General features: G+C 66.5%; 4 protein-coding genes and 1 non-coding gene across 6 annotated transcripts; all 5 read left to right on the top strand.

Annotated features, from left to right (window-relative positions):
• The first annotated feature begins 486 nt into the window (after positions 1-486).
• B3GAT3 (beta-1,3-glucuronyltransferase 3) lies at positions 487-5,443 on the top strand. The gene is made up of 5 exons (XM_061344447.1): positions 487-595; positions 685-847; positions 1,582-1,912; positions 4,006-4,296; positions 5,229-5,443. Exons 1-5 carry the CDS (start codon positions 514-516, stop codon positions 5,325-5,327), a joined length of 966 nt encoding a protein of 321 aa, XP_061200431.1. The 5' UTR covers positions 487-513; the 3' UTR covers positions 5,328-5,443.
• A 1,847-nt stretch (positions 5,444-7,290) lies between these two features.
• EML3 (EMAP like 3) lies at positions 7,291-14,965 on the top strand. The gene is made up of 23 exons (XM_061344448.1): positions 7,291-7,330; positions 8,321-8,482; positions 8,552-8,840; positions 9,094-9,201; positions 9,425-9,453; positions 9,549-9,575; positions 9,662-9,785; positions 10,304-10,453; positions 10,526-10,595; positions 11,371-11,481; positions 11,559-11,654; positions 11,751-11,885; positions 11,960-12,098; positions 12,167-12,318; positions 12,474-12,599; positions 12,685-12,816; positions 13,121-13,188; positions 13,379-13,467; positions 13,555-13,652; positions 13,738-13,825; positions 14,000-14,098; positions 14,178-14,308; positions 14,633-14,965. The coding sequence occupies exons 1-23, from the start codon at positions 7,306-7,308 to the stop codon at positions 14,825-14,827; spliced, it is 2,643 nt and encodes an 880-aa protein (XP_061200432.1). The 5' UTR covers positions 7,291-7,305; the 3' UTR covers positions 14,828-14,965.
• Positions 14,966-15,240: 275 nt separating this feature from the next.
• MTA2 (metastasis associated 1 family member 2) lies at positions 15,241-21,247 on the top strand. 2 transcript variants are annotated; one of them, XM_061344456.1, is made up of 18 exons: positions 15,241-15,418; positions 16,128-16,195; positions 16,295-16,388; positions 16,947-17,064; positions 17,150-17,213; positions 17,309-17,426; positions 17,519-17,621; positions 17,704-17,803; positions 17,898-18,086; positions 18,180-18,254; positions 18,341-18,399; positions 18,514-18,611; positions 18,959-19,098; positions 19,180-19,408; positions 19,839-19,928; positions 20,092-20,237; positions 20,596-20,744; positions 20,832-21,247. In XM_061344456.1, the coding sequence occupies exons 1-18, from the start codon at positions 15,391-15,393 to the stop codon at positions 20,998-21,000; spliced, it is 2,037 nt and encodes a 678-aa protein (XP_061200440.1). In that variant the 5' UTR covers positions 15,241-15,390; the 3' UTR covers positions 21,001-21,247. The 2 variants fall into 2 exon arrangements, with proteins under 2 accessions (XP_061200440.1, XP_061200439.1); XM_061344455.1 differs by having other exon boundaries at positions 15,252-15,418; positions 20,092-20,243.
• Positions 21,248-21,584: 337 nt separating this feature from the next.
• TUT1 (terminal uridylyl transferase 1, U6 snRNA-specific) lies at positions 21,585-24,621 on the top strand. The gene is made up of 9 exons (XM_061344421.1): positions 21,585-21,751; positions 21,830-22,020; positions 22,094-22,297; positions 22,377-22,491; positions 22,568-22,907; positions 22,994-23,103; positions 23,178-23,300; positions 23,372-23,464; positions 23,537-24,621. The coding sequence occupies exons 1-9, from the start codon at positions 21,619-21,621 to the stop codon at positions 24,619-24,621; spliced, it is 2,394 nt and encodes a 797-aa protein (XP_061200405.1). The 5' UTR covers positions 21,585-21,618.
• Positions 24,622-25,732: 1,111 nt separating this feature from the next.
• Positions 25,733-25,923, top strand: LOC133207499 (U2 spliceosomal RNA). The gene has a single exon (XR_009724056.1). It is a non-coding gene; the product is annotated as a U2 spliceosomal RNA (small nuclear RNA).
• Positions 25,924-27,416: the final 1,493 nt, after the last annotated feature.

Consider the following 27,416-nt stretch of genomic DNA (forward strand, 5'->3'; position numbering starts at 1 on the left):
ATAAAACCAAGGAAAAAATCCCAAATTCCGGTGTTCTGAGGGGGAGGGGGGCTGGGCACCACGCGGAACTCGCGGCCGGGGGAGCGCAGGTTCCGGCCGGACCCTGTGAGGGACGGACCACTACCGGAAGCGGTGTCCGGAGCGCGGTTGGGAGTGGACCGGAAGTGCCGGCCTGGCCAGGCCCGGCCCGGCCCGGCCAGGCGGAGGCTTCGCGGCCTGAAGCGGGTCCCGGCCTCGGCCCCCCCTCCTCCGGTGCTGGTAACGGAGCGCGGGGGGGAGCTACCGGAGGGGCCTGGCTTGTACCGGGGGGTACGGGGGGGTCTGAAGGTACCGGTGGTGCGGGGGGACCGGGAGCGCTGCGGGTGTGGGGCGGGTCATGGGGGGGGCGGGGGTGCTGCAGGGCGCGGTGCCCGAGAGCTGGGACCCCCCCGAACACCTCAACCCCCCCCCTCCAGCCCCCCCCGGAGCATCTGAGACCCCCCCGGGCCCCCCCGCCCCCCTCCCGGCGCTGCCATGAGGGTGAAGCTGAAGAACGTTTTCATCGTGTACTTCGTGGTGTCGCTGGTGGGGCTGCTCTGTGCCCTGCTGCAGCTCGGTGAGGGGGCGCGGGGGGGGCGCTGGGGGTCCCTGACCCCCCCCCAGGGCTTTGCTGGGGTCCCTGATCCATCCCCCCCCCCCCCCCAGGGCAGCCCTGTGACTGCTCCCAGCAGATCCAGGCCGAGCGGCGCCGGGGCCGGGACCGGCTGCTGGCGGAGCAGCGGAATGGGGGGACCCGGGGGGAGCCCCGAGCACAGGGGGGGGGCCAGGCCCTGCCCACCATCTACGTGGTGACCCCCACCTATGCCAGGTGAGACACCCCCAAATCCTCTACAGTCTGCCCAGTCCCCCCCGTAGCTCTCTATGGTCTGGCATGGCCCCCCCAGACCCATTTGCACCTCCCTTGGACCCCATATATCCTGATCTGCCCCCCATCGACACGTTTACATTCCTCTTGGACCCCATATAACCTGATCTGCCCCCCCCAACTCATTTGCATCCCTTTGGACCCCGTATAACCTGATCTGCCCCACCCAACCCATTTACATTCCCCTTGGACCCCATATAACCTGATCTGCCCCCCCCAACCCATTTACGTTCCCCTTGGACCCTATATAGCCTGATCTGCACCCCTCAACTCATTTGCACTCCCTTTAGGCCCTGTATAATCTGATTTGCTCCCCCCCAACTCATTTGTACCCCTTTGGACCCCATATAACCTGATTTACCCCCTGTCCCCTTTGCACCCTCTTCTTAAGTTCCATACAACCTGACCTGCCCCCTCCAGACCCATTTACCCACTGCAGAACCCAGCCTGCCCTCCCAGACCCATTTGTACCACCCCATAGGCCCCATCTAACTTATTCTGACCCCCCCAGACCCATTTGCCCCCCTTCAAACCTAACCTGCCCCCCCCATTCCCTGCTCCCTGCACCCCCCAGACCCATTTGCACTCCACAGCCTGGCCTGTTCCCCCCTCCCCACACTTCCTTGGTGTCACGCAGCCCCCCCTGAACCCCCCCTATTGCCTCCACCCCCCCCCAGGCCGGTGCAGAAGGCGGAGCTGGTGCGGCTGTCGCAGACCCTGCTGCACGTGCGGGCGCTGCACTGGGTGGTGGTGGAGGACGCTGCGGCCCCCACGGCGCTGGTGGCGCGGCTCCTGGCCAGCAGCGGGGTCCCCTTCACCCACCTGCATGTGGAGACCCCCCCCGAGAGCCGCCGCCGCCCCGGGGACCCCCCCTGGCTGCACCCGCGCGGCGCCGAGCAGCGGAACCGGGCCCTGCGCTGGCTGCGGGACACGAGGGCGCCCGGCGACGGCGGCGTCGTTTACTTCGCTGATGACGACAACACCTACAGCCTGCGCCTGTTCGAGGAGGTGAGGGACCCCATGAGCACCCCCAATGCCCCATCAGTGCCCCCTGAGCCCCCAGTGCCATCTGAGCCCCCCAGTGCCCCCTGACCTCCCCAGTGCCCCCTGAGTCCTCCAGTGCCCCCTGACCCCCCTGTGCCCCCTGACCTCCCCAGTGCCCCCTGAGCCCCCCAGTGCCCCCTGAGCCCCACAGTGCCCCCTGAGCCCCCCCAGTGCCCCCTGACCCCCCCAGTGCCCCCTGAGCCCCCCCAGTGTCCCATGACCCCCCCAGTGCCCCCTGAGCCCCCCAGTGCCTCCTGACCCCCCAGTGCCCCTGACCTCCCAGTGCCCCTAACCCCCTGTGCCCCCTGACCCCCAGTGCCCTGAGCCCCCCAGTGCCCCTGACCCCCGGTGACCCCCAGTGCCCCTGACCCCCAGTGCCCCTGAGCCCCCCAGTGTCCCTGACCCCCCAGTGCCCCCTGAGCCCCCAGTGCCTGACCCCCCCGTGCCCCCTGACCTCCCCAGTGCCCCCTGAGCTCCACAGTGCCCCCTGACCCCCCCAGCGTCTCCTGACCTCCCCAGTGCCATCTGAGCCCCCCAGTGCCCCCTGAGCCCCCCAGTGCCCCCTGACCCCCCTGTGCCCCCTGACCCCCCCAGTGCCCCCTGACCTCCCCAGTGCCCCCTGACCCCCCCAGTGCCCCCTGATCCCCCCAGTGCCCCCTGACCCCCCGTGCCCCCTGACCCCCCAGTGCCCCCTGAGCCCCCAGTGCCCCTGGGTGCCTCCTGACCCCCCCAGTGCCCCCTGAGCCCCCCAGTGCCCCCTGAGCCCCACAGTGCCTCCTGACCCCCCCAGTGCCTCCTGACCCTCCCTGTGCCCCCTGCCCCCCCATACCCCCTGACCCCCCCAGTGTCCCCTGACATTCCATGAGCCCTTAAATACACCCCAGTGCCCCCTGAATGCCCTCAGCACCTCCTGAGCCCCCCACTGACTCCTGACCCTCCATAAACCCTTGAATACACCCCTTGCTCTTGCTGATCCCCCTCAGCACCCCTTCACCCCCCCACAATCTCCTGATCCCCCCAGCAATCCCTGACCCCCCTCAGCACCTCCTGATGCCCCATGAACCCTTAAATACACCCCCAAACCCCCCCCCCCCCCCCCGAGCATCCTGACCCCAACCCCCACCATGCCCTTATACCCCCCAGAGCATCCTGATCCCTTCCAGCATCCCCTAATCCCCCCCTCTGGAGCCCTGAAACATCCCCCCAGAGCTCCCTAAAACCCCCCAGAACCCCTTAAATCCCCCTCCAGAGCCTCCTCCTCCCCCTTGAAACCCTTAAATCCTCCTCAGCACCCCCTAAACCCCACAGAGCCCTTAAATACTCCCCCCATCACCCTGTAACTCCCCCCTGGACCCTTTAAATACCCCCCATCACTCTGTAACCCCCCACAGACCCCTTAAATACTTCTTCTATCACCCTGTAACCCCCCTGGACCCTTTAAATACCCCCCATCACCCTGTAACCCCCCCTGGACCCTTAAAATACCCCCCATCACCCTGTAACCCCCCCTGGACCCTTAAAATAACCCCCATCACCCTGTAACCCCCCTCCGGACCCCTTAAATACCCCCCATCACCCGGTAACCCCCCGCTAGACCCTTTAAATACCCTCCCCCCATAACCCTGTAACCCCCCCTAGACCCTTTAAATACCCCCCATCACCCTCTAACCCCCCCTAGACCCTTTAAATACCCCCTCATCACCCTGTAACCCCCCCCCGGACCCCTTAAATACCCCCATCACCCGGTAACCCCCCCCTAGACCCTTTAAATACCCCCCCCCATAACCCTGTAACCCCCCCTAGACCCTTTAAATACCCCCCATCACCCTCTAACCCTCCCTGGACCCTTTAAATACCCCCCATCACCCTGTAACCCCCCCTGGACCCTTAAAATACCCCCCATCACCCTGTAACCCCCCACTTGACCAGTTAAATACCCCCTCATCACCCTGTAACACCCCCCCCGGGGACCCCTTAAATACCCCCCACCCCCCCATCCTCCTAACCCCCCCCCCCCCGTTCCCCACCTCACTGCCGCTCCCCCCCCGCCCCCCCAGATGCGCAGCACCCGGGGGGTGTCGGTGTGGCCCGTGGGGCTCGTGGGGGGGCTGCGCTTGGAGCGGCCGCTGGTGTCGGGGGGCCGGGTCGTGGGGTTCCACACGGGCTGGAAGCCGGAGCGCCCCTTCCCCATGGACATGGCCGGGTTCGCCGTGGCGCTGCCGCTGCTGCTGGCGCGGCCCGAGGCGCGCTTCGACCCCCGCGCCGAGCGGGGCTACCTCGAGAGCAGCCTCCTGGGGGCGCTCGTGTCCCCCGCGCAGCTCGAGCCCAAGGCGGGGAACTGCACCCAGGTGGGAACGGCGGCGGGGTACGGGGGGGGCTGGGCTCATAGGGGTACAGTGGGGGGATCATAGGGGTGCAGTGGGGGCTCATAGGGGTACATTGGGCTCATAGGGGTACAGTGGGGGGCTCATAGGGGTACAGTGGGGGGCTCATAGGGGTACAGTGGGGGCTCATAGGGGTACAGTGGGGGGCTCATAGGGGTACAGTGGGGGCTCATAGGGGTACAGTGGGGGGCTCATAGGGGGGGGAGCTGAGGGCTCATAGGGGTACATTGGGGGGCTCATGGGGTACAGTGGGGAGCTCATAGGGGTACAGTGGGGAGCTGAGGGCTCATAGGGGTACATTGGGGGGCTCATGGGGTACAGTGGGGAGCTCATAGGGGTACAGTGGGGAGCTGATGGGGTACATTGGGGGGCTCATGGGGTACAGTGGGGAGCTCATAGGGGTACAGTGGGGAGCGGGGGGTTATACATTTGGGGGCTGGGGGCTCATAGGGGCACAGTGGGGAGCTGGGGGCTCATAGGGGTACATTGGGGGGCTGGGGGCTCATAGGGGTACAGTGGGGAGCTGGGGGCTCATAGGGGTACATTGGGGGGCTGGGGACTCATAGGGGTACATTGGGGAGCTGGTGGGCTCATAGTGGTACATTGGGGGGGCTCATAGGGGCACACTGGGGTGCTCGGGCACAGTGGGGAGCTGGGGGGCTCAGGGGTACAGTGGGGGGATCATAGGGGTACATTGGGGGGCTCATAGGGGTACATTGGGGGGCTCATAGGGGTACATTGAAGGGCCTGGGATTTCATAGGGGCACAGTGGGGCGCTGGGGGGGCTGGAGTCTCACAGGGGCACATTGAAGGGCCTGGGATTTCATAGGGGCACAGTGGGGTGCTGGGGGGGCCGCAGGCCGCAGTGGGGGGGTCCAGCCCCATTGCCCCCCCAGGTGCTGGTGTGGCACACGCGGACGGAGAAGCCGAAGCTGCGGCAGGAGGAGCAGCTCCAGCGCGAGGGACGGGGCTCGGACCCACACATCGAGGTGTGAGGGCCCCCCCCGGGGCCACGCTGGATGTGGGGGCCCCCCCCGGGGACACTCGGCCTTTATTTATCACGGGGGATCCCCCGTTTCAACGGGGGCTGCCCCATGGAGCGATGCCTCCATAATAAACATTCCTGATTCATCCTCACCCGTGTTTTTTGGGGTTGTCACCCCACTGTGGGTGCCTCATACTGGGGGGGGGATGCTGCATGCCCCCTCCCCAATGCTCGGGCAGAGAGAGGCGGGGGGGGGGCATGTATACCCCAAAAACAAGGGGGGGGTCCTTAAGTCCAGGAGGAGTTCCTGGCATCCCCCCTCCCCAGCGCTATGGGGGGGTCTCTGACCCCTCTGTACCTGCCCCTGTGCCCGGCCCAGCAGGTAACAGAACTCAATGCACTGGGACCTTGGGGGGGGGGGGGGGTCAGGACCTGAGGGGGTCCCCAACATCCCCCTTTGGCCCCCTCACTGGTGTAGTGGTACCCAGGCAAGGGCTCTGCTGTCCCCAGCAGCTCCAGTGTGCACTGGGGGGGGGGGAACAACACAGGATGGGTTGGGGGGTGCTGGGGATGGGGGGGCACCCCAAAATCACACCCACACCCCTCCCCGGCCCCCCCTCACCATCAGGCTGCCACTGGCCTGGGTCAGGCAGTGCAGGGCCAGCTCCTGGTTTGTGCCCCCCCCCACAGGCAGAGCACTGGAGCAGGCCAGGTCCAGCAAGGTCTCCACTATGGGGGGGCCAAGGGGGGGGGGGGACAAGAAGGACCCCCCCCATTGACCCCAAGCAGTAAGGGGGTGGGGGGGTCTCACCTTGCTGCTGAGTTTCGGGGTCCCCCTCCAGCCCTGGCCAGGGCCTCCAGGCCAATGTGGCCCCCCCAGAGGGGTCCTGCCTGCAGCTGCCTGGAAGCTGGGACCCACATTGATCTGCTGGGGGGGGGGGGGCACACAAAACAGGGGGTGTCGGGGCAGCCCCCCCTTTCTCTGCGACCCCCCCCCGGACCCTGGTGTCTGGCTCCTCTCATCTCAGGGGGAGCAGACCCCTGCCATGGGGGGGCTCAACTCACAGCCCCCTCCCCCCAGCCATGGTAAAGGCACCCCCCAAGTCTCTGTGGGGCTGTGAATGGGGGGGGGTCAGGGTCACACTGAGCACCCCCCCCCCCAAAGCAAGGCCTCAGCAGCCCAAACACCCCCCCCCCCCGCTCCATCACCCCTTGATTCCCACCCACAGGACCCACCATAGGAGGGATGTGGGGGGATGCTCTCAGCATCCGGGGTACAGGAGAGGGGGTGTCCCCCCCCCTAGGGTCACCCCAAGTGTTCGGGTCACCCCATGGACCCCATTGCCCCCCCCATACCTGCTCCCCCTGCCCCTGGCTAAGGTGGGACCCAGCGGAGGGCAGCAGAGGCTGCTCCCTGTGTTACTGCGCAGGATGGGCAGAGCGGGGCACCCCCATACCCAGCACCCCCATAGACACCCCACTTCCAGCCCCTTGGGTGAGCACTGGGGCTGATGTGGGTCCCGCCCCTGGTTTGGGGGTCCCACTGCCGGGTGCTGCCCGTGCTGCGGTACTGGGGCGCCCATCGCACCCGTGGGGGGGGTGGGGTCTGCAGCACCCCGCGGTTATGGGGTGCACCCCCCCTCCTTGGCCAGCTCAGCCATTCAGACCTGAGCCACCCCCACCCCCCCAAAAGTGGGGCAGGGGTTGCTGGGGGTCCGCAGCCCCTCCTTAAGGAGATTTAATGGGGGGCAGACCCCATCGATGGCGGGGCCGGGCCGTTCCCCTCACCCCACACCTTGGGGTCACTCGGGGGGGGGGGATGGGATGTGGGGGGCACCCTCAATGGGCTCCCATGGGGGGGAGGGGGTGTCAGTGGGTGCCCCCAGGCCTGGTCCGGCCCCACGGAGGCGGCGGAGGGGAAATGACTCGCGCGGGCCGCGGCGCTTCCTGGGGCGGTGAAGGCGGCGGAGCCGCGGCCTGGCCCCGCCATGGAGCCCGAGCGCGGCCCCGGCGGTGAGCGCGGCCCCGCAGGGGTTAACGGGGAGGGGGCTTCGAGGGGGGGGAGGGGGGATGCGCTGGGACCCCCGCGGTGTCCCCCCCCCACCAGAGACCGGGATGGGACCGGGGGGGGAGATGGGGGCAGAGGAGCTGGGGGGGGGCCGGGTCTATGGGGTGCGGGGAGCAGCGGGGTCCAGAGGGGACGTGGGGCTTGGGGGGGGTCACAAGGGGGTGCTGAGGGTGACATTGGGGGTCACGGGGGGCACAGGGGGTCACACAGTGGGGTGTCGATACTGGGGGTCACAGGGGGGTGACATTGGGGTGCTGGGGAGATCACACGGGGGTGCAGGGGGGTGATATTGGGGGTCACAGGGGGTCACACAGGGGTGCTGCTGGGGGGTCACATAGGGCGCACACGGGGGTCCCCAGGAGTGATACGGGGGGGCACAGGGAGGGTGACATTGGGGTGCTGGGGGGGGTTACAGGGGGGTGCTGGGGGGTGACATTGGGGGTCACGGGAGGGCACAGGGGGTCACACGGGGGTGATGCTGGGGGATCACACAGTGGGGTCCCCGGGGGGTGATACGGGGTGTCACAGGGGGGTGACATTGGGGTGCTGAGGGGATCACACGGAGGTGCTGGGGGGTGACATTGGGGGTCACAGGGGGGTCCCCGGGGGTGATATGGGGGGCACAGGGGGCGTGACATTGGGGGTCACGGGGGGGTCACAGGGGGGTGACATTGGGGTGCTGAGGGGATCACACGGGGGTGCTGGGGGGTGACATTGGGAGTCACAGGGGGGTCCCCGGGGGTGACATGGGGGGCACAGGGGGCGTGACATTGGGGGTCACGGGGGGGGCACGGGGGGGGTGACATTGGGGTGCTGAGGGGGGTTACAGGGGGGTGCTGGGGGGTGACATTGGGCACAGAGGGGTGATGGGGGGGGTCACACTGGGGGGGTCACGGGGGGGTCACGGGGGTCTCACGCCCTCCCCGTGTCCCCAGGCAGCCCCGCGGCCCCCCCCTGCCCCTCGGCCCCGCTGGAGCCGCGGCTGCGGCGGCTCGAGGAGGAGCTGGCGCTGGTGCGGGCGGCGCTGGCGGACGCGCTCCGGCGCCTCGGCCTCTACGAGCAGCACCTGCCCGGGCTGCTGCGGCTGCTGCCCCGCGGTGAGCCCCGAACCCCCCGCACACAGCGGAGCCCCCGCCCCGCCCCGCTCTGACCCTGCCCTCCCATAGCAGCCAATGGAGCCATCCCGGAGCCCTGCCCGCAGCCGGACCCCAATGGGCTCCCCTTGACCCCCCCTGGGCCCCCCCAAACCATCACCGTGGGGACGCAGACGGAGACGGCGCCGACGCTGCAGGAACGGCCCGGAGCCAGCGCGGAGCAGGGGGTCCCGCAGGAGCCGCCCCCCCCGGGGTCACCCCCGTGCCCCCCAGCACCCACCCCAGCCTCGCCGGAGCCCCCTGCTCCTGACTCGCCCACAGCAGCGCCCATCCTGGCCCCACGGGGCGCCCACAAAGAGCTGTGAGGATGGGGGGGCCCCTATGGCTTGGGGAACTGAGGGGGTGGGTGAGGGTCTGGGTGCTGGGGTCCACTGGTGGGGAGCTGTGGGCAGAGGGGCTGGGTCCATGGGGAGGAAGCTGTTGGGGTTAGCGTGGGATTTGGAGGGGTAAATGAGAGGTGGAGGGGGTGAGAGGCCTTCACTGATGGTGTCCCTCTGTCCCCCCCTCCCCTGTGTCCCCCCGTGTCCCCCCCGTGTCCCCCCGTTGCCCCCCAGCCTGCGCAGGCACAGCTCCTCCTCCGGCAGCGCCAGCCCCCGGCAGCGCCTGAGCAGGAAAGCGGCTTCATCCGCCAACCTCCTGCTGCAGGCGGGGAGCCCCGAGAGGTGGGGGTCCCCCTTGCACCCCCAAACCCACCGTGTACCCCCGCAGGCCCCCCCACATCCCCTCTGCACCTCAACCCTGCCTGCACCCTCCCATCCCCTATGCACCCCCCCAGGCTCCCTGCATCCCCCCACCCCTCCCTGCACCCCGCTGCACCCCGCTGCACCCCCTCCGCACCCCTTCACCCCCCCCCACTCCCCCGTTGACGCCACCTCTCCCTGGCAGCCGTCCGAAGGAGCCCACCCAGAGCCCAGGTGGGTGCTGGGGGGGGCGGTTTTGGGGTGCGGGTGGGGGGGTGCAGTGCTGGGGGGGTCTCATGGTTTGGGTCTGACCCCATTTCCCTCCCCAGGGACGCGCCGTGGGAACTACAACCTGGGTGAGGCTTGGGGGCATCTGCCCATGCCCCCACCTGCCCGTGGGGCTGGGGGCCGTGGGGTGACCCCCGGTGTCCCTGCCCCACAGAGGGGGTGTCGGTGAAGATGTTCCTGCGGGGCCGCCCCATCACCATGTACGTGCCCTCGGGGCTGGGCCCCTATGGGGGGCTGCGGACGGAGCTGCCCCCCGAGCGCCTCCAGCTCGACTGGGTGTATCCTGCACTGGGGAGCGGGGTCCCATCCATCCATCCCTGTGTGTGTGTCCCCACAACCTGGGGGTCCCCATCCCTGTTCCCATCTGGGTGCCTCTGTCCTTCTCTGGAGATCCCCATCCATCTCTGGAGGTTCCCTTGGGGGGTCCCCATCTCCATTCCTCTCTGAGGTCCCCATTTGGGGGTCTCCATCTCTAGGGGTTCCCATGTGGGAGTCCCCAGTTCCATTCATTTCCAAGTTCACCATCTGGGGGTCCCCATTCCCATCCCTCTCTGCGGGCTCCTATCCCTGGCTTCCTCCCCATCAGATTCTGAGGGTCCCCATCTCCAGCGGTTCCCATGTGGGAGTCCCCAGTTCCATTCATTTCCAAGTTCACCATCTGGGGGTCCCCATTCCCATCCCTCTCTGTGGGCTCCTATCCCTGGCTTCCTCCCCATCAGCTTCTGAGGGTCCCCATCTCCACCTGGGGGGTCCCCTCTCACCCCCCACACCCGTTGCACCCCTTAACGGGTCCCAGCTACGGGTACCGGGGCCGGGACAGCCGCTCCAACCTGCACGTGCTGGCCTCGGGCGAGCTCGTCTACTTCATGGCCTGCGTGGTCGTCCTCCTGCACGTGCCCCTGCGCCGGCAGCGCCATTACCTGCGCCACAGCGACTGCGTGCGCTGGTGAGCCCCGGGCGGGGGGGGGCACCCCTGGCCATCCCCCCCCCCTTACCCCCTGCTTCCCCCCCCGTCCAGCCTGGCCGTGCATCCCGACCGGCTCCGCGTCGCCACGGGGCAGGCGGCCGGTGTTGACAAGGATGGCAAGGTATGGGGTGGGGATGGGGCAGGATGGAGCTGGGAATGGGGATGGAGTGGGGATGGAGCTGGGAATGGGGATGGGATGGTGACAGAGATAGGGATGGGGTGGGGATGGAATTGGGGATAGGAATAGGAAGGGGATATGGGGATGGAGCTGGGAATGGGGTTGGTGTGGTGATAAAGATGGGGATGGGGCTGGGAATGGGGATGGGATGGTGATAGAGATGGGGATGGGGTGGGGATGGAATTGGGGATAGGAATAGGAAGGGGATATGGGGATGGAGCTGGGAATGGGGTTGGTGTGGTGATAAAGATGGGGATGGGGCTGGGAATGGGGATGGGATGGTGACAGAGATGGGGATGGGGTGGGGATGGAATTGGGGATAGGAAAGGAAGGGGATATGGGGATAGGGATGGGGATGGAGCAGGCAATGGGGTTGGGGTGGTGATAGAGATGGGGATGGAGTGGGGATGGAGCTGGGGATGGGGATGGGGGGGTGGAATTGGGGATAGGAATAGGAAGGGGATATGGGGATAGGGATGGAGCTGGGAATAGGGTTGGGGTGGTGATAGAGATGGGAATGGGGTGGGAATGGATTTGGGGATAGGAAGGGGATGGAAATGGGTGTAAGACGTGGATGGGGATGGGATGGGATGAGGATGGGGATGGGATGGAAACAGAGCTGGGGATGGAGCTGGGTATAGGATGGGATGGGGATGTGTGCTCCCATGGGATGGGACCGCTGGGACCCCCTGCCCCGCGCCCCGCGCTGTCCCCGCAGCTGCTGCAGCCCGTGGTGCACATCTGGGACTCGGCCACGCTGCTCACGCTGCAGCAGATCGGCCTGGGCAGCTTCGAGCGCGGCGTCGGCTCCCTCGCCTTCTCCAGCGCCGTGAGTACCCCCAAACCTGCGCACCCCCCCCTTGCCCTGCTGCCACCCCCCCTCACCCCTGTCCTTCCCCCCCCCAGGACCATGGCGCCTTCCTCTGCGTGGTGGACGACTCCAACGAGCACATGATGTCGGTGTGGGACTGCGCCCGCGGCACCAAGCTGGTGGAGGTGAAGGTGAGACCCAGGTGTCCCCATGCGGGGGGACCCCAACATCCGTGGGGCGGGGGGGGGGGTCAAGGCTGAGAGCTCGTCCCCACCTTGCCCTTGCAGAGCACGAACGAGTCGGTGCTGGCGGTGGAGTTCAACCCCCAGGACAGCAGCAGCATCATCACCAGCGGCAAGTCCCACATCTACTTCTGGACCTGGAGCGGGGCCACCCTCACCAAGAAGCAGGGCATCTTTGGGGTGAGCAAGGGGCTATGAGGGGTGAGGGGGGGCTGGGTTCATGCTGATGCTGGGATCTCCCCCCCCCCCTTTAGAAATACAAGAAGCCCAAGTTCATCCAATGCTTCATCTTCAACGCTGATGGGGATGTGCTCACGGGTGACTCCGAGGGCAACATCCTGACCTGGACCCGCGTCACTGGTGATGGCTGCACGCCAGGGAAGGGCGTCAAAGGTGAGGGACCCTGGTTGGAGGGGGACAGTGACCGTGGGGCAGCCGTGGGGCTGACCCTGGCCCTGCAGAGACCTACCAGATCGGGCAGCAGACGCGGGCGCACGAGGGCAGCATCTTCACCCTGTGCCGCCGGCGGGACGGGACGGTGCTGAGCGGCGGCGGCAAGGACCGGCGCGTGGTTTGCTGGAGCCCTGCGCTCGCTCTGCTGCAGGAGGCCGAGGTGGGGGACACCCCCCCCCAAAAACCTGCCCCAGCCCCCCCAAAACCCACTCAGGACCCCACAACCGGCCCTGCCCCACATCCCCCACCGGAGGGGTGATCATGATATGGGGGGGGGTTTGGGGTGTCCCCCCTGACTTTCCCCCTGCCTCCCAGCTCCCCGAGCGCTTTGGGGCGGTGAGGACCATTGCGGAGGGACCTGGGGATGAGCTGCTGGTGGGGACAACCCGCAATGCGCTGCTGCGGGGGACGCTGGACGCCGGCTTCACCCCCATTGTGCAGGTGGGGTTGGGGGCTGGGGGGGGAACTCCCCACCATGGGGTGATGGTGACCCCCCCCCCCTTCTCCCCTTGTTTCCCCCCTCCAGGGGCACACGGACAAGGTGTGGGGCTTGGCCACCCACCCCAGCTGCTGCCTCTTCCTCACCTGCGGGCACGACCGGCAGCTCTGCCTGTGGGACGGGCAGGAGCATGCGCTGGCCTGGAGCCTGGCACTGGAGGTGGGGGACCAGGAGCATCATATGGGGGTACAGGGGGGCTGGGGGGACCAGGAGGCAAGGGGTTGTTGTGGGGTTATGGGGGGTACAGGATGGTTGGGGGGGACACAAGGCAGGAGGCTGGTTGGGGGTACAAGGGGGCCGGGGGGGGCTGAAGGTTGGTATGGAGGGGTTTGGGGAGTGGGGGTTTAGGGACCAGGAGGCAAGAGACTGGTGAAGGGGTACAGGGAGTCCTGGGGGGGCAGGAGGTTGGTGTGGGGGTGCAGGGGGGTACTGCCCCCATGGCCTGACACCCCGTTCCCTGCAGGACACGGGGCTCTGCGCTGATTTCCACCCAGGGGGACAGTTGGTGGCTGTGGGGCTGCTGACAGGGCGGTGAGTGATGGGGGACATGGGGGGCGCAACGGGGGATGCAGAGGGGCATGGTGCTGTCCCACGCTGGGGGCAGAGCTATGGGATGGGGGGTACACAGTGCTTGGAACATGGGGGGCTGGTGCCCTCAGCCTGCCCTGTCCCCTGTGTGTCCCCCCCCACATGTCCCCCCATGTCCCCTCTGTCCCCACAGATGGCTGGTGCTGGACATGACAACGCAGCAGCCGCTGGCCGGGGGCTCGGATGGCAATGAGCAGCTCTCAGTGGTGCGCTTCTCCCCAGGTGAGCCCCCAGCCCCATAGCGTGGCGGGGGGGGGGCTCCCCATGTGTGTCCCCATCCTGTCCCCAACCCCTTCCCTGTCCCCACAGACGGTTCCTTCCTGGCCATCGGCTCCCACGACAACTTCATCTACATCTACAGCGTCACCGAGGGCGGCCGCAAGTACACCCGCTTCGGGCGCTGCACGGTGAGAGGCGGGGGGGGGGTGAAATCTGGGGGGCCCCACTTGCCCCAGCACCCCCAACAACACCTCCCACCCCCCCCACCCCCAGGGCCACTCCAGCTTCATCACCCACCTGGACTGGTCCAAGGATGGTCACTTCATCATGTCCAACTCGGGGGACTATGAGATCCTCTATTGTGAGTTGGGGGGGATGGATGGGCACCCCCTCACCCTGCTGGGGTCACCAGCATGGGGCTGGTCTGGATGCACCCCTCATTCCCTCACACCCACGGGGATGGGGGGAGTTCTGTGCACCCCCAGTGCCTTGGGGTGGGCCTCACTGCCCCCATGTCCCCCCCATCCCACCCCAGGGGACATCGCTGGGGGCTGCAAACTGCTCCGCAACCGCTTTGAGAGCCGGGACCGGGAATGGGCGTCCTACACGTGTGTGCTGGGCTTCCATGTCTTTGGTGAGCTGGGGGGGGGACAGGGGAGTGGTGTTGGGGGGGTGGTCCTGGAGGTCCCCCTGAGCTCCCATGTCCCCTGCAGGGGTATGGCCCGATGGCTCGGACGGCACCGACATCAACTCCCTGTGCCGGTCCCACCACGAGCGCTTGGTGGCCGTGGCCGATGACTTCTGCAAAGTTCATCTCTTCCAGTACCCCTGCGCCTGCCCCAAGGTGGGATGGGGGGGTCCAGAGCCCCAGGTGGGGTGGGCTGGGGGATCTGGACTCCTGGGTGCGGTGTGCAGGGCAGAGGATGCAGGCGGGTGAGCACTTACAAGGGATGCACACATGCGAGGGGAGGGTGACTGAGTCCAACATGCGTGTGAGGGGCGGGCAGACACGCGTGCAACACACATACAACATGCGTGCAGTGAGCCCTTGGCGGGGGGCACAGAGGCCGCTGTGCGCAGGCATGGGCTCACACATGGGACCTGGGCCGGAGGCGCGCGAACACACGCGTGCCGGTCCATGTGCCCACTCATGCCTTGGCACCCGCAGGCACCGAGCCACGTGTACGGGGGCCACGGCAGCCACGTCACCAACGTGCGCTTCACCCACGACGACGAGCACCTCATCTCGCTCGGGGGCAAGGACACCAGCGTGTTCCAGTGGCGAGTGCTGGGGGGGCCCACGCCCCCCTGCAGCCGCTCACCCTGCACCCCCGAGCCCAGCGGGGACCCCGATTCGCGCTGAGCCGCCCCTCTGCTTCCTCGGCTGCTTCCTCCTTCTCTTCCTCATCCTTCTGGGGACCAAGGGGGGGGGTTCGGTGTCTCCCCCCCCGTTTCCACGCTGCACTGTGAGAGGCCACAATAAAGCCTGGGGTCAGGGGCTCCGTTCGCTTCCTGCGCTCGCTTCCCGGGAGCGCCGGAGGCCGCCGAGCCGGGCCGAGGTTGGTCGCACCTCTCCCGCCCGCGTCCTCTCCGGAAGCGCCTCGGCTCTGGCGGAACTTGCCGAGCCTTTTCCGGAGGAGCCCGAGGCCAGGCCGAGGCGTCCCGAAGCTCTTCCGGAGGCGCACGAGTCCGCGCCGAGGCATCCCGAGGCTTCTCCGGAGGTGCCCGAACCCTTTCCGAGCTTTCTCCGAAAGGTTCCGAGGCCTCTCCGGAAGCGCCCGAGGCCGCCCCGAGCCTGTTCCGAAGCCGCCCGAACCGCTCCGGAGGCGCCCGAGCGGGTCGTGCCGGTGCGGAGGCGGCGGGAGCGGGAGGCGATGAAGCGCGGCCGGGGCCAGGCCCGGGGGTAGCGCGGCCGAACGAGCGGCCATGGCGGCCAACATGTACCGCGTCGGCGGTGAGCGGGGCCCGGCGGGGACAGCGGGGCCGGCGCCGGGGCGGGGGGGGAGAGGGGGTCCCGCTTCGGGAGGGGTCCCGTGAGGGGATTAGGGGGGTCCGTGAGGGCCGGGCTGGGGGGGAGTAGAAACGGGAGGGCCGGGAGTGGAGGGGGGGGTCCCACAAGGGGATTGGGGGGGTTCCGTGAGGGACGAGGGGGGCTGTGAGGAGGAGGGAGGCGCTGTGGGGGGAACGGGCGTCCTGAGGCCCAGCAGCACCCGATCCCCGCCGTGTCTCTGGGGAAGGGGGGGGGGCACTGCCGGGTCTGTGACTACGGGGACCCACGCCGGGAGACGGGGATCCCGGGGGGGGAAAGCCCCGCCTTCGGGGGCGATGTGTTTGTGTGTGTGTGTTTTGGGGGGGGGGTGTCTGTGTTTTTGGGGGACCCCTGGTTTGCAGTGGGTGGCGGGGGGGTGGTGCTGGCAGTGTTTTGGAGGGTGAGCAAAGGGGGTCCCGGTGTCTGCAAGGGAAGGCGGGGGCTGTGGCTGTGAGGAGCGGGGCCCCCTGGGGGGGGTGAGCCCCATAGGGCACAAAGGAGCCCCCCATGACCGTGAGGAGGAAGTTGTGTCTGTAAGAAGCTCGCTACTCCATTGTTTGAGAGGATGAAGTAGGCTCCTTCTTAGAGCAGTGGGGGGGGCTCCCCTCATTGCACCCCCTTTTTTCGCCTCCAGATTATGTCTATTTTGAGAACTCCTCCAGCAACCCCTACCTCGTCCGCCGCATCGAGGAGCTCAACAAAGTGAGAAGCCACCTCCTGGGCTTAGGGGGGGTCACAATCCCCAGTGGATGTGGGGGTATCCCCCTGACCCCTCCTCACCTTTGTGCCCCCCCCCCCCAGACTGCCAATGGTAACGTGGAGGCCAAGGTCGTCTGCCTCTTCCGCCGACGGGACATCTCCAGCAGCCTCAACAGCTTGGCCGACAGCAATGCACGTGAGTGTGGAGGGTACAAAGGGGGGGCCTGGGGCTCTGTCCCCTCTATTCCCCTTCCGTGGCGGTGGGGGGAGTGCAGGTTCCAATTTGCCACTGGGACGTTCGGTTCCCTGAGGGTGCTGTGCCCTCCCCCTCCCCCCCCCGAACTTGGTCTGCCCCCAAAGTGGGGGGAGCGGGGCTGTCCGAACCGGCCAGTTGGATGGGGCGAATTTGGAGAGGTCAGAAATGCACCCTGGTGGAGTGGGGGTGTGAGATGGGGGGGGTTGTGGGGAACGAATGAGGCACAGCCTTGGCCTCCCCACCCCCCAGCTGGCAGAATGGGGAGGTTCTGGCCCTGATGGGGGGGCCTGGGGGTGCCCCCAGGGCTCTGCCACACCTCCTCCAGTATTCCCATGCTTGTAAGCAGGGCTGGGCTGCCTGCCCCCCCCATCCCTTGTCGCTGCTCCCCCCTGGGCCTGGGCTGCTGCCAAAACCCAGGGGGGGTCCTGGGAGAACAATGAGCCTCCCTGCTTGATGGTGTGTGGGGAGCCCCCTCTGACCCCCCCCGCCTGCACCCAGGCGAGTTCGAGGAGGAGTCCAAGCAGCCCACCATGACGGAGCAGCAGCGGCACCAGCTGAAGCACCGGGAGCTCTTCCTCTCCCGGCAGTTCGAGTCGCTGCCGGCCACCCACATACGGTGCGTGTTGGTGGGGAAGGGGGGGAATGACAATCTGGGGGGGGGTGGGCACCTCGCTGTGACACCCCAACTCCGTGCCCCACAGGGGGAAGTGCAGCGTGACTCTCCTCAATGAGACTGACATCTTGGGCCAGTACCTGGAGAAGGAGGTGAGCCCCACGTCTTTCCAAAGGGGATGATTTGGGGGGCCCCTCCTCACCCAGCTGAGCTCCCCCCCCCCCCATATGTTCTCTCCTCACCACAGGACTGCTTCTTCTACTCGCTGGTGTTTGACCCTGTCCAGAAAACCCTCCTGGCCGACCAGGGCGAGATCCGCGTTGGCTGCAAGTACCAGGCAGAAATCCCAGACCGGCTGGCTGAAGGTTGGGGGGGGCTCTGTGGCACATGGGGGGGGGGCCTGCAGCAGGGGGGGTTGTGGGGATTCAGCCTGGTCCCCCCTCAACTCCCCCCCCAGGCGAATCAGACAACAGAAACCAGCAGAAGATGGAGATGAAGGTGTGGGACCCCGACAACCCCCTGACGGACCGGCAGATCGACCAGTTCCTGGTGGTGGCACGGTGAGCTGAGGCTGGGGGAACTGGGCGTGAGTCATGGGGGGCGCCTGCTGACCCCCCCCAACCCCTTTTGTTACCCCCACAGAGCCGTCGGGACCTTCGCTCGTGCCCTGGACTGCAGCAGCTCCATCCGGCAGCCCAGCCTGCACATGAGCGCTGCTGCTGCCTCCCGGGACATCACGCTGGTGAGGGCTGGGGGGCCAAGAGGACCCCAATTCCGGGGCAGGACAGGGCTCGGCCTTATCCCCCTCCCCCCTCTATTCTGTGTCCCCATCCCAGTTCCACGCCATGGACACGCTGCAGCGCAATGGGTATGATCTGGCCAAAGCCATGTCGACGCTGGTGCCACAGGGGGGGCCGGTGCTGTGCCGGGATGAGATGGAGGAGTGGTCGGCCTCCGAGGCCATGCTTTTTGAGGAGGCGCTGGAGAAATATGGGAAGGACTTTAATGACATCCGGCAGGATTTTGTGAGTGGGGAGGGGGGGCACAGGGTCTGGGGGAAAGGGGCGAAGGGCACCCCCCCCCCCGCAGTCAGGGATCATTCCCTTCTCTTCCTGCAGCTGCCCTGGAAGTCCTTGGCCAGCATCGTGCAGTTCTACTACATGTGGAAGACCACCGACCGCTACATCCAACAGGTAATGGGGGGCTGCTGTGTTCGGGGGGCTGCCAAAAGCCCCCCTGCACTGTGCTTTTGCCATCTTACCTCCGTCTCTGCCTGCAGAAGAGGCTGAAGGCAGCAGAGGCAGACAGCAAGCTGAAGCAAGTCTACATCCCCACCTAGTGAGTTGGGGAGGGAGTGCTCCTGGGGGGGCCTAGACCCCCATCTGGGCTTGGAGGGGGGACATGGGGACCCCTTGCTCTCTCTGACCCCCCCTTTCCTTTTGTTCTCTGCAGCACAAAGCCAAACCCCAACCAGATCATCTCGGTGGGCTCCAAACCTGGCATGAATGGGGCCGGCTTCCAGAAGGGGCTGACCTGCGAGAGCTGCCACAGTCAGTGGGATGGGGGGGGTATATGGAAGGAGGGGGTATACTTGGTCTGAGGTGTGCTATAGAGGTGGGAGGGAAGCGTGGGTGACGGTTGGTCAAGAATGGGGGCATCGAAGGATTTGGGGGATAGCCAGGCAGCCATAAGGGCTGTGGGAAAGAGGCATATAGGGGTTCAGCGGGCAGCTGGGCAGAAGCAGGGCTATATAGAGGGTAGTAGAGCAGGATGTGAGTGTTACGGGGGCAGCAGGGTAGCTACTGGAGCAGGAAGGGGGGGTTTGAGGGCAGCAGAACTGCAGCTTCTCTGTGTCCCTCGGGGGGTTTCCCACACCCACTGTGTGTCTCCCCCCCAGCTACCCAGTCTGCCCAGTGGTACGCCTGGGGCCCCCCCAACATGCAGTGCCGCCTCTGCGCCTCGTGCTGGATCTACTGGAAGAAGTACGGGGGGCTGAAGACCCCCACGCAGCTGGAGGGGGCGGCCCGTAGCGCCTCGGTGAGCCCGGCCGTGGGGCTGGGGTGAAGGGGGGGCAGCGTGGGGTGTGCAGAGCACTGAGCCCCTGCTGTCTCCCGGCAGGAGCCGCACTCTCGGGGTCACCTCTCGCGCCCCGAGGCGCAGAGCCTCTCTCCCTACACCACCAGCGCCAGCCGGGCCAAGCTGCTGGCCAAGAACCGCCAGACCTTCCTGCTGCAGACCACGCGGCTGACGCGCCTGGCGCGGCGCCTGTGCCGCGATGTGTTGCAGCCGCGCCGCGCTGCGCGCCGCCCCTACGCACCCATTAATGCCAACGCCATCAAGGCAGAGTGTAGGTGATGGGGAGAAACGGGGGGTGAGGGAAGTGGGGAGGCACGGGACAGCGGTGGTGACATCCTGGAGGAGCTGCGTCCAGCTCTCAATCACAGCATCCCGATTTGGAAAGGAACCTAAAGCTCATCCAGTTCCAATCCCCCTTCCACAGGCAGGGACCACTTCCCCTGGAGCAGCTTGCTCCAAGCCCCTGTGTCCAACCTGGCCTTGAGCATTGCCAGGGATGGGGCAGCCACAGCTTCTCTGGGCACCCTGTGCCAGCGCCTCAGCACCCTCACAGGGAAGAGCTTCTGCCTAAGAGCTCAGCTCACTCTCTGCAGTGGCAGGGGGTTAAAACTGGATGAGCCTTAAGTTCCCTTCCAAACCAGAACTAATGCATGATCCTCACACTGCCAGATCCTTCCTTACCTCCCTGTCTTCTCTCCCAGGCTCCATCCGCTTGCCCAAGGCTGCCAAGACCCCCCTCAAGATCCACCCCCTGGCCCGGCTTCCCCTTGCTGCCATCGTCAAGGAGCTGGGTGAGGAGCTGGGGGTCCCCAGGGTGTGTGTGTGGGGCCACTGCGGACCCCAGGCTATGGGGACTGGGTTGTGGGGCTCCTCCTGGGAGACAGGGGTTGGCTGTGGGGTCCTCTGGGGGTGCTATGGAGCAGCCCCTGGACTCCCTGTTCTCACCCCCAACAGCTGCACAAGCCCCCTTGAAGCCGAAGACGCCGCGGGGCACCAAGACCCCCATCAACCGGAACCAGCTGAGCCAGAGCCGGGGGCTGGCAGGGCTGGTGGGCAAGAGGGGCTACGAGGGGGGTGGCGAGGGCCACCGCCCCCCCCGGGTACGGGTACGGAGCCTGGGACCGGGGGGGCTGTAAGGGGACAGTGAGGGCCATATCCGGCCCCTCTGGGGCTGGAGGCGGTGCTGTGGGAGCGGCGGGGGGGGGTGGGGGTGTGTGTGTGTATGATTGACGGGGGGTGAAGCCTGGGGTGATTGACAGAGGCGGGGCCAGTGGGAACGGGACTCACCCTGATTGGTGGGGAAAGTCCCTGGGGGCGGGCACAAGGGTCCATTGACCAAGTAGGTTGGATGGGCTGGGGGCGGTGTGTCTGGTTGACTGACAGCTCCCACAGCCAATGGGTGGGGGTGGTAAGGAAAGGCGATGTGTGGGGGGCGGGACCTCACGTTGCCTAACTCAGGTTGGTGCCTCGGGGCTCCCCTTCTCTGCCAACGGGCGCCCCCTGGCTGCGGGGCTGCGCACTGGGGCCCCCCCCGCCAGCAAGCGCCAGAAGCTGAACCCCGCGGATGCCCCCAACCCCGTCGTCTTCGTGGCCACCAAGGACACCAGGTTGTGGGGAGCAGACAGGGGGGGTTGGGGGATGCTGTGGAGTACCCTCCATCACTAACCCCCCCCTCCATTCCTCTGTCCCTGCAGGGCGCTGCGGAAGGCATTGACGCACCTGGAGCTCCGCCGCGCCGCCCGCCGCCCCAACCTGCCCCTCAAGGTGAAACCGGGGCTGCCCCTGCGGCCCGGGGGGGCTCTGGCACCCTCCGCACCCCCCCACCCCGCCAGCACCTCAGAGCCCATCGTCCTCGAGGACTGACCCCTCCCCCCCCACCACCCCTCCCCCCGCCGCCGGGCCGGGCCCCTTTTGTATTTTTTTTATTTCCATAGAACCCGCGGGGGCCGCGGGCCCGGGGCTGGGCCTGGAGCCGGTCCGGAGCCCCCCCCGCTGCCCCCCCGACCCCCGCAGGCCCCTTTTGTACGTGGAGCAACGCCCCCGGTTTTGTATCTCGGGCTGTCCCGGTTCTGTAGTGACAGGAAATAAAAGAAAAGGCGATTTTTCTTCACCGGGATCCGACAACCGGCACCGGGGGGGGGAGCCCTGCGCGGAACGGCTGTTGAGGGTTGTGTTTCCGGGGGTCCTGGGAGCGGAACGGAGCACTTAGAGTGCGTCCTCGCAGGGGGAAGCGAGGCGGGACGGACCACTTCCGGCGGAAGTTGCCCTGAGGGAAACGAGAGCGGGAGAGCGCCGGGTCCCGGTGCGGGTTCTGCCATGGACGCGGGCAGCGGTCCCCGTTCTGGACCCACCATGGACGCAGGCTCCGGACCCTCTTCACCCGGTTCCGCCCCCGCCATGGACGCAGGCTCCGGACCCTCTTCCCCCGGTTTCGGCCCCGCCGCTGACTCTGACCCCTCTTCCCCCGGTTCCGGCCCCACCATGGACGCAGGCTCCGGTCCGGTCTCCGACCCGAGCACGGAGCCGGGTTCCGACCCGTTGGCAGACCCCGACGTGGAGGCGCTGCCGCGGGGCGGGTTCCGCTGCCGCCTCTGCCAAGTGTCCGCTGCCAACCGTGAGTACCGGAGGCTCCGGTGCTGGGGATGCGGGTCCCGGGGCTCCGGCTGAGAGCGCTGCCTCCTCCCCCGCGCAGGGCCGAGCCTAACGGAGCATCTGCGGGGCAAGAAGCACCGGCGGCTGCAGAGCCTGCGGGCCGAGCGCCGGGCACAGGAGCAGCGCAGCCTCTTCGTCAGCGGCTTTGCCCGCGGCACCTCGGCCGAGGAGCTCAGCGACTACTTCGGGGCCTTCGGGGAGGTGGCGGCCGTCGTGATGGACAAGGAGAAGGTGGGGGCGAGCCACAGGGACCGGGCGGGGGGCACAGGGACAGGGCTGATGGCGTGTCCCGTCCCCCGTGCAGGGTGCCTATGCCATCGTGGAGCTGCAGGATGCTGCCAGCCGGGAGCGGGCGCTAGAGGAGCCCCAGCACAGCCTGGCCGGGCACCGGCTCCGTGTCCGTCCCCGGGAGCAGAAGGTCTTTGCCTACGGCCCTGTGGGGCGCGGCAGCCACCGGGACCCCCTCAGCCCAGGGCGGCTGGAGCAGGCACTGTGGCAAGCATCCGATGTGAGTAGGGAAGGGGGGGTCTCCTGCAGGGATGGGGAGGGATGTACCCCAGAACCAGTGATGACACCGGTTCCTGCAGGTGGACTCTCAGATGTCACAGCTGGTGGGGCTGCTGGAGCTGAGCGAGGACGAGAGGCGCGTGCGGCACCTCCTGGTCACGCTCTTCCAAGAGGTTTTCACTGAGTTCTTCCCTGGTGAGTCTCCTCCTTGTGCCCCGTGTGCCCATGCACGAGCGCAGGACACAGTCTCATCCTTCACACCCCCACCCAGGCTGCACCATTGTGCCCTTTGGCTCCTCTGTCAATGGCTTCGACACCCGCGGCTGCGACCTGGACCTGCTCCTGGACCTGGAGCCCACCAAGTCCCTCCAGGCATCATCACAAGCTGCTCCCAGGGCTGGATCCTGCTCTGGCGCCGAGGATTCCATCCTGAGTGACATTGACCTGGCGGCAATGCCGGCGCCAGAGGTGCTGGAGCTGGTGGCGACAGTTCTGCGGCGCTGTGTGCCGGGCGTCCGCCGCGTCCGCGCCGTCCCCACCGCCCGCCGCCCCGTCGTCAAGTTCTGCCACAAGCAGTCGGGGCTGGCGGGTGACATTTCCATTGACAACAGGTCTGGGGATGCAGGGCTGGGGGCAGGGCTCGGTGTCACCCTCCTGGGGCTGGTCCTTGCTCCGTGACACGTGTGTGTCCCCGCAGGCTGGCGCTGCTCAACACGCGGTTCCTGCAGCTCTGCGCTGAGGCGGACGAGCGCGTGCGGCCGCTGGTGTACGCGGTGCGGCTGTGGGCCAAGCAGCAGGGCCTGGCCGGTGAGCGCGGGCAGGGAGCTCATGGCAAGGTCCGTCGGTGGGCACAGAGCATCTCTGACACCGTTTTCCCTCAGGAAACCCCGCTGGGGGAGGCCCTCTCCTCAACAACTATGCCCTGACGCTGCTGGTGCTGTTCTTCCTGCAGACACGCAGCCCCCCCGTGCTCCCAACCGTGGCACAGCTGCGGGACTTGGCAGGTAGGGACCCTCTGTCCGTCCCTCTGTCACCTTTTGCTTGTGGCTGCTTTCTCATGGTTGCTCTGCTCCAGGAGATGAGGATCGCACCGTTGTGTGTGGATGGGACTGCAGCTTCCCCCGGGATGTGGCACTGCTGGAGCCCAGCACCAACACTGAGAGTTCCTGTGAGTGCTGGGCTGGGGGGAGCCGGGGGGACCCCCTTAGCCTGGGCTTGCCCTCACTGCTCCCTCCCACAGGCTCGCTGCTGGCTGAATTCTTCCACACCTTTGGGGACTTTGACTTCCCGGGACAAGTGATCTCGCTGCGGGAAGGCCGAGCGATGCCGCTGCTACCCCCTGCCCTCCCCGAGGCCAGCGAGGGGCTGAAGCTGGGCCCCCTGAACCTGCAGGACCCCTTTGAGCTGAGCCACAACGTGGCAGCCAACGTCAACGAGAAAACAGCGTCGCGCTTGGGGCGCTGCTGCCGCGACGCCGCCAAGTACTGCCGCAGCCTGCAGTACCGGCAGAGATCCAGCAAGGGCCGGGCCTGGGGGCTCACACGGCTCTTCCAGCCGGGAGCAGTGGAGCCGGGAGCAGGGAACGCCGGCGCTTTCCTCATCACCATTCCCTGGGGCTCCACTGGAGGCCCCGAGCAGCTCGGCCGGGAGCCCCGCGGTCGCGGCCCATGGTTCTGGGAGGTCTGTGCCGCCATCGGCTTCGTGCTGAGGGACGTTCTCCAGTGCAGCTGCACCGCGGGGAAGGCACCGGGAGCTCCCAGCGAGGGGTTGGGGCTCTCGGGGGACTCGGCGCTGCCTGAGGAGCCGCCAATGGGCCCGGACACGGAGGAGGAGCCGCTGGCAGTGGGCTGCAAGCGTCGCGCTCCCGAGACACCCAACGGCACCGAGCTGCCCGGGGGGAAGCGACCGCGGACGAGCAGCCCCGAGGAGACAGCGAATTGGAGCTGCTCCGTGTGGCACCGTGTGTGGAGGGGCCGGCGCCGCGTCCGCCGGCAGCTGCAGCACAGCCATGGCCTGGAGGGGCCGGGGGGCGAGGAGCTGGAGCTGGAGCAGAGGGTGTCCGAGGCCATCGTGCAGCAGGAGGGCTCCGGGCGCCCGGCTGAGCCGCTGCTCTGCTTTGAGGCCAGTGCGCGGGTGGGGGGCACGCGGTGGGTGCTGCTGCGGCTGCTCCCGTCCCCAGCCCCCCCCGAGGCTCCGTTCCGGGACTTCTTCCACTTCCTGCAGAGTTTTCTCCCCGCTGCAGTGCGGCGGCGCCTGGGCCGGGGGCTGCGGGGGGGTCCGGGCCCCCAGGACGGAGGGGAGCGAGGGCAGCTCTGTGCACCCTGAGGTGGGCTCCTGCAGTAAAAGGTTGGTTTTCAGCCGTGTCCCGTAGAGGTCCCGGGGGGAGGTTTTCTGGGCAGAGAAAAGGGAATAAGGGAGAAATGAAGGCAACGGGGCGGGCTGGCGAAGGGCGGGCTGTAGGACCCGGGGCTCGGCGGGGGCGTGGCATGCAAATGTAGGGCTACAACCCGCGGGTGTAGGCGTGGTTATGGTAATTAACAGCGCATTGCGCGAAGGGGACGCCGGGAGGCTCCGCGTGGGAAGGGTTCCCGGGGCTCGCGGGGGGTCGGTGCCCACGCAGCCGGGACGAGCGGTGCGGAAACAGCGCGGGGAAAGGGAGCGGGGAGCGGAGGGAGCACGGAGCGGGGTGACCGTGACGTGGGGGAGAGCGGCCGCGGTTGGGGCGTGTGGCGGGAGGGGTTCGGGCACTGAGGCACGCGTGCCTTTCGGAGGACCAATCCCCCGTGCGTCTTCAGCTGAATAAAGCATACCTACTTTACAGCTTTAACCAAGTGGTGGGGTCTATTCCGCTATCAGCTCCCGTCCCCAGCCCCCCCCGGGGCTCCGGTCCGGGACTTCTTCCACTTCCTGCGGAGTTTTCTCCCCGCTGCAGTGCGGCGGCGCCTGGGCCGGGGGCTGCGGGGGGGTCCGGGCCCCCAGGACGGAGGGGAGCGAGGGCAGCTCTGTGCACCCTGAGGAGGGTTCCTGCAGTAAAAGGTTGGTTTGCAGCCGTGTCCCGTAGAGGTCCCGGGGAGAGGTTTTCTGGGCAGAGAAAAGGGAATAAGGGAGAAATGCAGGCAACGGGGCGGGCTGGCGAAGGGCGGGCTGTAGGACCCGGGGCTCGGCGGGGGCGTGGCATGCAAATGCTGGGCTACAACCGACGAATGTGGGCGTGGCTATGGTAATTAACAGCGCATTTGCGAAGGGGACGCCGGGAGGCTCCGCGTGGGAAGGGCTCCCGGGGCTCGCGGGGGGTCGGTGCCCATGGAGCTGGGACGAGCGGTGCGGAAACAGCGCGGGGAAAGGGAGCGGGGAGCGGAGGGAGCGCGGAGCGGGGTGACCGTGACGTGGGGGAGAGCGGCCGCGGTTGCGGCGTGTGGCGGGAGGGGCTCGGGGGATCGCTTCTCGGCCTTTTGGCTAAGATCAAGTGTAGTATCTGTTCTTATCAGTTTAATATCTGATACGTCCTCGATGAGAGGACTTTATATTAAACGGATTTTTGGGCGTGGGAGCCGGACCCGGAGCTTGCTCCATCCGCTCCGCGCATCGTCCCGGTATTGCAGCGCCTCCGGGCTCGGTGCACCCCTGCGGGGGTCTCAGGGTGGTCAAAGACAGAGCGGAACCTGCGGTAACGTTTAACGGGTGCAGCCTTGGGCTCCTGATGCCGTCCTTGTGCTGCCGTTGCTGCTGCTCCCCCGGGGGTAACTCGGTACCGCTCTGTGGGTAGACCTGGGGTCCCGTCCGCAGCCCCCTCCGTGGGCTCTGGAGCAGCTCCCCCAGGAGCCAGGCTGAGAACATTGGGGCTGCTCAGCCTGGAGGAGAGGAGCTGCGAGGAGAGCTCAGAGCAGCTCCAGGCTCTGAAGGCGGCTGCAGGGATGCTGGGCAGGGACCTTCAGCAGGGGCTGCAGCGATGGGACAAGGGCTGATGGGGTCAGACTGGAAGAGGGGAGATGTAGACTGGATTTAAGGAAGTTCTTCCCTGTGAGTGCAATGTGCGGGGTTTGTTCATCAAAAGCTTTAAAGGGAAAAATCGGGAAATATAACCGAGAAGATGTTGTCCCTCATGGCTCGAGGCAACCGAGTCCACGAGCGAGGTAAAATACCGTGGAGAACTGACTCCTGGCGTTGGAGCTACACGGGAGTACTGGAAGAACCGCCTCAGTATCCAAAGGGACTTGAGAGTCCCCTATAGAAAATACACCCAAGGTTCTAACTGGAGGAATAATATTGGTGCAGTTAATCCAAAACTATCAATAACAAAGAAATGGAAAAGATTCCACCCTTTTTGGCACATCCTAGACATTTATTCTGCTTATAACATATCTACCTCAAACATGGGCTAAGGAAATGAACTACCAACCTTTTAAGTGGACCCTACTCCGATTTGAAGCTCGACAGGTTATCACAACCCAAAGAACACCGGGAGAACCAAGCTTTAATGCTACTCTATGTCAGCTTGTCCCGAGACCCCGATGTTGGGAGTACCTGGGATTCTATATGTGCCCTAGTTCGACTCCTGGGAAGGGATGTTGTAACTACCCTAACCAATATTACTGCAGTTATTGGGGTTGTGAGACCAGAGCCCCTGCTTGGACACCGGGTAGCGGTATAGACGAATACTTAAAAGTTCAGTGGGGTCCATATGGGTGCAGACCACCACAAGGGGGGGAGGACGTGGGAACTGTAAATACCTCTTTTTCAATGTCACCAACCCCGGAGATGTGGGAGGATAACTGGAAGAGTGTGGGGAGTGAGGTACACGGAACCAGGGACAGGGAAGGGCGGCTTAATTCTGATAGAAAAGGAAGTAGTCCCAAATGATCCCCTGCCAGTAGGCCCTAACCAGATATGAACTGATGATTCGGCCGAAGAAACCACAGCTAGGCACACGGATCCTAAGGAAGACAATAACGATACCCTCCTGAGCACTGAAGATGGCTCAAATCACCCAAACTCCTGATGAAACCCCTGAGAATAACCCCCTTTGGAAGTTAATACCCGCTAGTTACCTGCTGTTGAACAAAACTAATCCAAATCTTACGGAACACTGTTGGTTGTGTTATGGGGTGAAACCACCCTTT

The sequence above is a fragment of the Neopsephotus bourkii genome, unplaced genomic scaffold, assembly GCF_033783945.1.
Source record: "Neopsephotus bourkii isolate Nb327-2 ecotype Australia unplaced genomic scaffold, CSIRO-AGI_Nbou_v1 NB_217, whole genome shotgun sequence".
Lineage (NCBI taxonomy): Eukaryota > Metazoa > Chordata > Aves > Psittaciformes > Psittacidae > Neopsephotus > Neopsephotus bourkii.